Genomic DNA, 7,961 nt, shown 5'->3' on the forward strand with positions numbered 1-7,961 from the left:
TACGGATCCTCACATACTTCCTCCGTTTAAGCCTTGGTATCCTCGTCAGGCTAGGAGTTCAAATCTATATAAATCTAACCACAAGCACCACGATCGGCCCGTGGTCAGTCCCAATGGATCCGTGCTGCAGTGTCCCCTAATCCATATAGCTTATGGGTCGGGTCCACTCTTATACCATTCGTAATAACCCATGATCTTATCTAAAATGGCTAGTCGGAAGGTATTTTTTGAGTTCCTTTGTGCTATATAAGTACCCAAGATCTTCACGGCGAATAACCGATATGGGACTATATACACACCTGCATGGGTCCTCACATACTCCTCCGTTCAAGCTCTAACGTTCTCATCAGGCTAAGAGCTCAAATTCATTCAAATCTAATCACAACCACCATAATCAACTCGTGGTTAGCCTCTATGAACTAATGCTGCAGTGTCTCCCAATCCACATAGGCTATGGGCTGAGTTCGCTCTGATACTATTAACATAACTCAGGACCTCACCCAAAAAGGCTAGCTGGAAGGTATTATTTGGATTTTCTGATCTTGTATAAGTATCCAAGATCTACCTAGGAAATAACCGATGTGGGACTAAACACATGCTCGGATGGTTCTCACATACTCCTCCTATTTAAGCCTTGACGTTCTCTTCAGGCTAAGAGTTTAAATTCATTCAAATCTAGTCACAAGCACCACGATCGGTCCGTAGTCGGTCCCAATGAATCTGTGTTGCCGTGTCTTATAGTTCACAAGATTATGGGCCGGATCTACTTCGATACCATTTGTTACAACCCAAGACCTCACCCAAAAAAGCTAACCGGAAGATATTATTTGGGTTTCTTGATCCTATATAAGTATCCAAGATCTCTCCAGCAAATAACTAATGTAGGACCAAACACATGCCTGCATGAGTTCTCACAACTTTCCTTCTATCAAAGAGAAAAAGTGAGTTACAAGATTGCTACCACAATTGGAGAGCAATATCCCTATCATGTCTCTTTTCCTTCACCTTTGACCTTTTCGCCATATTCCAGGAACCCAAAGGCCTTTAGAAGCAGACACCATAACATGTCATACACTGTTGTAGTAAATAAAAGAAAGGGAAAGAAGAAAAAGCACGTGATTGTCATGCAGCAGTGTGCACACAGGAGTAGTGTAGCATTACCCTCTAGCTCCTGCGAAGCATATTTCATGTTTACATGACAAGCTCTATGATGACAATTAGTACAAGTCGCTTGGTTTTTCATTCTTTAGCCAACCACTTTGATTCTGCTCTTAGTGCCCGGTAAATTGACTGCAGGAGATGATGATAAGTTGCCACCACATGGCTGTGCATGGCCTCTGATGCACTTTGATCCAGCCCAAGTGCTTTCACCTGTTTCCTCGAATGGTTTCGACGGACATCTCCTCATTTGGCCTTTTCTTTTCTTTTCTTTTCTTTTCTTTTTATTTTTTCAACTGTTGAAAACTTTGAGGGAGTTCTCTAGTTGATCATGGTCAGACCCACGGATATCTTTGGCGTAGGAGCCATTCTTGTATATCTGGAATATCGGCACGCAGCTCTCATACTTCTCTAAGTAGGGGTTTTCATCCAGATCAACCTATAAACATTAGCACAAAAAATAAGCACCACAGAGAACAGCAATCAACAAAAGGAATCACCAGAAGTTAGATAATTATAACATAATAAAATGATCTCCAAGCTGGTCTTCACAGCAAAGAAGCTGATCATGGCCAATAAAGAAAAGATACTAGATGGTCATCAAAGTAACAACTGCCAGCCTCCATTAATGGTCTCAGATACAGACCAGAAGGTGCATTACCTAAGGAGCCCAAAACCAGCAATCAGCTTTCAGGATGGGCCACTATTGAAGCAGCCTATCAAATACAAGCTGATGAACTTAGCCTACAATTTAAGGAAAGGTAAAATAAGAAACTGGTGTATCTTTGTTTCAATGCAAAGTTATGGTCCAATGGAACAAATTAACTTGATGGCTGAGAAACAATAGTGTACTTAAATGACAAGGAAACAGAGGGTTAAATTTATTTGATCACTCATGAAATTCATTGTAGCACTGTGGAGGGGATTATCTGAAGAATCAATATAACTTAATCTATGCGTTAAATGTTGGCTCATGTTACAGAAGCTAATCAATTAAAAACTGAATACTTAGACCATTTTTCTAAGAAAAATAAAATAAAATCCACATCAGCATGCAAATATTTCTGTTATGTTGTCTGATGGGGAAAAAGGGCGCCTGCTTTAGCCTCTGACAATCAGGAGCTGCAAAGCCACAAGTTTATTTACTTTTAATTGTTCTATGGACCGGAATTCAGATTTGATCACCTACGTGAGACAATCAGCAGTTTTTATGAGAAGTCAAAAAGAAGACACTATGGCCAAACTTAATACTTCAAGACAATCTAAACTAGAAGGTTCAGCTTGCAAAAACTTCATAAAATATCAATCTAGTACCAAAATGAAACAAAAGCATCACGGCATGGATGAAAAACTAACTAGGACACAGCAAAGTTAAGCAACTCTTCAGGAGTGTGTCATGCCGCAATCTAGAGAGAGCACCAAAAAGAGGCAAAGGAGAGTTCTTTGGGATGACATATCATTCATCATTTTCCTTTTGTCTATGTTCATTTCATTTCTTCCTCATATCACCATGCTCTCTTTTCTAATATCCAATCCAAAGATGCCATTGTTGGTGCTATTTTTGCCAGTAAATTGAGAGTCAAAAAAATTCTGCTGTGTGTTTGTGCACATTACAATTGATTGCCACCTGTTGGATGCACAAATTTTCTTTAAAATGCTCCAGTACTATATATTTTGTTGTGCGTATTATTTTTTCAACTCTAACAAAAAATGTTCAAAATTTGCATAGAACATCAGACCTTAAGGAAATTCACAGTAGGATATTTCTGGCAGAATTGCTCCATGAAAACTATCGTCTGTTTGGAAGCTTCATTTGATTGGCTGAATAGCAGTGCCACGGACAGCCCTGCAAGCAAAATGATGCCCAAAGTTATGACTTGATAGATGTGTTGATATAAGAAGATTTCAAATGAAAGCTGTGGAACTAATACTTCATATTTTTGCAATATCTTTTGTGCTACCAAGCCGAGAAGAAGACGCATGGTGACTTTCAAATTTTCAAAAAAGTCTGAGATGCCCAAAAGATGTCATATGCAAAATATCTAATCAGTTCAGCAAGCAAAGAGTGAGCTCTGAGTTTCTTGAGAACCTTGCAGACCTTCGCCAACACGCAACTCAACCACATTGGCCATCTTTTCACAGAAAGCAATGTAGACTTCTAAATTGATTCCGTGAACGTTAAAAGCATCTTTGCCTCTTGTATGTCAAAGCACATTATTCTGTCGAGGGCAATAATCCATCAAAAGAAGAATCGATGCCTACCAGGTGATGTAGTATACTGTCTGAATTGATCGATCGTTGTGATTTGGACCATATTATCTCCATGTTTTGCGTCCTTGATGTCATCACCTCGCTGCTTCCTAAGTTGGAGCTGAGCCTCCACCAGGGCCTTGCTGACCTCCTCATCTCCCGGCATTTCATGAAGTAATGCTTCATAATCTTGTATGGATGCTTCCCAGTGCTCCAACTAATAAGAAAATGAGATACAAGAGTCGGCCTTTACTTTCTCTAAGTCCTGTTTTGATCCATGCGAAAGAATGGTGGAAACCAACTTACCTTTGCATTGCAGTCAGCTCTCCTTAGACGAGCTTTGTTGTAGGAAGGGCGCATGTTTAAAGCAGCATTACAATCTTCAATAGCCATCTCCCATTGGCCAAGCTTTGATCGGCATGCGGCTCGATTGCAAAATAGAATGGCATTGTAGGGGTCATGGTGAAAGCCTTCACCATATGCCATGCAAGCCTCCTTAAACTTGGATGCCTTGAAGAGATCATTACCTCTCGATCGAGCTGATGCCACAGCTCGAGCTTTCTGTGCCACAGTACTTATCTCCCTGCTTTTTGTGTCAAGTCGAGCAGCTCTTTGAGACACCGCAACTGTATCCTCAAACCTTAACAAAGAAAATGAAAACATAAATGTTCAGTTAGTATGCAAATAAGTGAACTGGACTATTGGCACAATGTTCCCATCCCTTGAGTGGGGATGTTCCAGTTCAAATTTTTGGAGGAGCATTCTTCCAAAAGAAAATGATGTACAATAGAACAAGAGGTAGAGAAACAAAATAGCAATTGCTAATGACATAAATCTGCCATTCAGGTAAAACCTTTACTGACCTTCCAGCTGCCATGTCGACCTGTGCTTGGACTGCAAGCACATACGCATTACTAGAAGCGCCGAAAAACTTTGTGGAGGCATCACAGTCAAATTTGGGTGCATCTATTAACGTTGTGATCGCCTCATCTTGCCTTTGGAGCGCTACGAGGGCCTCTGCTTTGGAAGCCATAACCTTTCAGGACATAACCAAGCACTGTGTTATTTAGGCGACATTAGAATTGTGGAAAGGAAAGAAGAAGATAAATAACAGATTGTAACTCTCAATCATCTCTGCTTCAACCACCAAGGCACATTTGGGGTTTCCAACTGATTCTTCCTGACCGTATAATTATCAGAAAGTTTAGAGATGGGGGGTGGAGGGCAATGGGCAGCTAAAACTAGCTTCATGATAAATGTTCATGTTCCATGTACTACAGACCATCTGAGTAGTGGATCTGAGTCTGGGCCACTTACACTGAAGTAATTGATTGCAAAATCTTTTTCACGGAAGAATTGAATACGAGTTCAGCTATAGCAAGCACATACAAATTGATAAACCATTGTGTGTGTGATGAGGACAAATCCTCAAGCAAACTTCAATGACAGTTCAGATTGAGGAGCATGAGATGCTGCAGCAAAACATATATGTTTTAATTGGTGACTTCTTCTCCTACATGACCAGAAGGAAGGTGAAAGATGAACACCTGCGGAGCAGAATCAGCACCAGCAGAGACAGCAGATTGTGTTTCTTTTAGCAGAGTCTGCCAGTCCCTCAGCTTGCGTGCTTCATGGCACTTGGAGAGATGGGTTTGGAGAGCCTGTGCTCGTGCAATGTCATTTGAGCTGGCTTCTTTTCGTGCTAGCTTGTAGTGATGAATCGCTTTCTCAGCTACTCCCAATCTGAAAAGTATGAGTAGATGTTTTAGCTCCGGAATTGATAAAACTGCATGGTAGTCGAGTTTGTGAGTCTTAGAAACAAATTTAAGTTTATGCAAAACGAAATCAGTCAATTTTTCCTTTTTACTGAAGACCATACCAAAGTATGAGGAATTTTATGTCAATACACAACAACAGAAACAATAGAACACTCTGAGTCCCCAGTTATTGCAAATTAAAATCAATAACCACATGTCCCAAATTGTGAGCTTAAAACTAGAAAAACAACAGCAATGGAGGCAATGATGGGCTTAGGTTTGCAAAAGCAGATGAAACAAAAGGAGAAACAGAATTCATGTCGAATATCTACATCTTCATGGATTGGTGATATCTATCATTTTACTGGTACTAGTTTATTGAGTACGTATTTGAGCATGCAAAATGATTAAATGAACTAAAAGAAGTAATGAAGAATTACTTGCATGAGAGCATCCAATTTTCAGAATTTATCTTATTAGATTACCACCTGAGATAAAGAGTACCAAGTCGGTGATGTGCCCTGGCATAAGAAGGATCTATCCTGACCGCTTCCTTGCACTCGCCGACCGCCTCAAGCAGCTGGCCCATGCCCATGAGGGCGGCAGCTTTGTTGCTCCAGTAGGACGCTTTGTCTGGATCGATCAGTATCGCCCGATCATACAGCGCCACCGCCTCGGCGTATCTCCCTTTCTTGTACTCTTCATTGCCCATCTCCTTGAGCTCCTCCGGATCCAATCTCCTCGACAGAGCTCGGCACAGCACCTCAGGCGCCGGGGCTGCTGCTGCCGCTGCCGCTGCCGCCGCCGGTTCGATGGCGGTCCCTGCAAAACGGCTGGGCCAGTGGCCTGGCTTGCCCCCATCGCCTTTGACAGCCGTCTCCCCGGCAGTCCTGGGCAGGTAATCGAGCACGTTGCGGTTCGGGGTGACGGCGCCGGGCGCGCGGATGTTCCCAAGGTTCCCGTAGAGCATCACATTTCCCGAGGACGCGCGGACCAGAGTGCTGCTCCCCTTGCTACGCTGGTGGTCGTGGATCATGCTGTCGAGCTCGCCCGACAGGCCGAGGCTCTGCATTCTTGCAGGGCCTGCAAGCGCCTTGGTCGAGCGGGGTGGCGCGGCGGCGGCGGCGGCGGCGGCCTTGGCTTTGGACATGGCGACTGGCAGATCGGGGGGCTTGCTATCGGGCGCCGGATGCTGGCTTTTGGAATTGGAGTGCGCGAGCTTGGGAGAGTCCGCCGAGGGGGGCTGCTGGTGCTGGGGGGACGACGAAGCATTGCGCCGCCGGAAGACGTTGTTGTAAAGCACCAGGAGGCCGCAGCCCGACGACGCTCTCTGCGGGTCGTCTTCCATTTCTTTATTCTTTGTAACCAACATAAATATTTTTGCTTTCCCCGTGTACGTAGCCTTATTTACGGTTGTTGCCTGGGGGCCATGACCGAGAGCGGGAAGGGATTGGCAGTTGGTGGGAAAAGTTGCACGCAGCCATGGTTTGAGGGGATATATGTATAATTAAAAAGTTCAAAAAAAAAAAAGCCGGCAAGGAAGAAAAGGAACCCAATTTGAAGAGCGAGGGAGGGGAGGCGACCCGAGCGCACGAAGGCGAGGAGGGGGAAGGGAGAATTGGGGAAAAGAAAAGAATAGAAAAAGAAGGGAAAGGAAAGGGAATTTGGTGAAGGAGCTGGCGTTTGTTATGTGAAGGACGGGAGAAGCGGACGTGGGAGAGATTTGGATCTCTAAAACTGAAATAATTAATTGTTAATTAAAAAGAGACGCGGGAGGAAAGGCGAGGGTCTGCCTGTAGATTGATGTATTGCGGCCCGCGGGAAGGCTTGACGAAGGGCTATTTTTGGATCCCAGCCAACCGGCGGGAGAGACGGGGGCCTGCCAGCCACCCGACACCCGACCCCACCTCAAAACCCAGCCAGCGTGATGGCGCTTCCATGCAGATGCTCAAGCTTACCATCTTATTGTTCATGCACACAAGCTGTTTAACATATTCAATAGCACTTCCGATTAGTGATTTTAGTTTTCTTTGGAAAAGCGATTACTGATTATTCAAGATCGTAGAATCTCATATTGAAAATTTTGATTTATACCATATACACTTCCAAGCCATACAAAGCGAAGAGGGCATATAGAAATAAAGAATAGAAAGAGCACGCTCCTAAGCATGAGAGAACTCATGAAGTTCATGCAAGTTGGCGAATAATGATCTGCCACACTAACAATCATCGATAAGTTAAAGGATAGTTGTTGCCACTGAGATCTAGTCTGACCCAAGCACCAAATTGATGAAATCATTGGAGAGGTCAGTTAGCCTACTGTCTCAGTCGGAGAAGTCGGCTTGAGGGTCGCTGCACATCTCTAATGATGCAGGAGCATGAGCCCAATCCTGAGGCGTGTGTGGAAATTGAATCCCCTCCTTAGGTGAGTACCAAAGCACATTAGGTTTCAAGAGTTCCAGCAACCATAATGCAGCGTGTGCATGAGTCAAGTGACAACGAGTCCATGAGTCGAGTCACACTGAGTCCATGAGTCGTATAAAAGAGTCCAAGTTAATTTGAACTCTTAGTCATGTGTCAATTAAAGAGTCCAAGTTGATTATGAGTCTTGAATTAAGGAGTTTGGGTCCAACATTGGGTGTGTCTAATGTTAGATTGAGTCCATATAAAGATTGAGTCAAGTCACATTGGGTTTAGTTGTTCCAACGCCTAATTTAATTGAGTCCATGGCATTGAGGAGTTCTTGATTGATTAGGAGTTTGATAATTTGTTCCATGTGACAATTGGGGAAGAGTC

At 43.5% G+C, this 7,961-nt stretch overlaps 1 protein-coding gene across 7 annotated transcripts; it reads right to left on the bottom strand.

Annotated features, from left to right (window-relative positions):
- Nucleotides 1-904: 904 nt before the first annotated feature.
- LOC103698159 (inactive TPR repeat-containing thioredoxin TTL3-like) lies at nt 905-7,520 on the bottom strand. 7 transcript variants are annotated; one of them, XM_026801509.2, is made up of 8 exons: nt 7,260-7,513; nt 5,654-7,147; nt 4,956-5,151; nt 4,272-4,444; nt 3,715-4,048; nt 3,421-3,625; nt 2,898-3,004; nt 905-1,597 (listed from the first exon to the last, which is right to left on the bottom strand). In XM_026801509.2, exons 2-8 carry the CDS (start codon nt 6,535-6,537, stop codon nt 1,451-1,453), a joined length of 2,046 nt encoding a protein of 681 aa, XP_026657310.2. In that variant the 5' UTR covers nt 6,538-7,147; nt 7,260-7,513; the 3' UTR covers nt 905-1,450. The 7 variants fall into 7 exon arrangements, 3 of the variants coding, with proteins under 3 accessions (XP_026657310.2, XP_038976276.1, XP_038976277.1); XR_003383708.2 differs by having other exon boundaries at nt 1,439-1,597; nt 3,421-3,567; nt 5,654-7,516; XR_005509091.1 differs by lacking the exon at nt 905-1,597 and adding an exon at nt 1,649-1,902 and having other exon boundaries at nt 3,421-3,567; nt 5,654-7,517.
- Between the last annotated feature and the right edge of the window lie 441 nt (nt 7,521-7,961).

Source organism: Phoenix dactylifera, unplaced genomic scaffold, assembly GCF_009389715.1.
Source record: "Phoenix dactylifera cultivar Barhee BC4 unplaced genomic scaffold, palm_55x_up_171113_PBpolish2nd_filt_p 000783F, whole genome shotgun sequence".
In the NCBI taxonomy this organism is placed as follows: Eukaryota; Viridiplantae; Streptophyta; class Magnoliopsida; order Arecales; family Arecaceae; genus Phoenix; species Phoenix dactylifera.

What these genes read in the sequence shown, in the direction of transcription:
- LOC103698159 (XM_026801509.2), bottom strand. Translation starts at nt 6,537, where the DNA reads ATGTTGGTTACAAAGAATAAAGAAATGGAAGACGACCCGCAGAGAGCG. An exon ending in GTCGACATGGCAGCTGGAAG is followed by an intron (nt 4,049 to 4,271) that starts GTCAGTAAAGGT and finishes TTCTTTGTTAAG; the next exon opens with GTTTGAGGATACAGTTGCGG. An exon ending in ACAGTATACTACATCACCTG is followed by an intron (nt 3,005 to 3,420) that starts GTAGGCATCGAT and finishes TTTTGCTTGCAG; the next exon opens with GGCTGTCCGTGGCACTGCTA.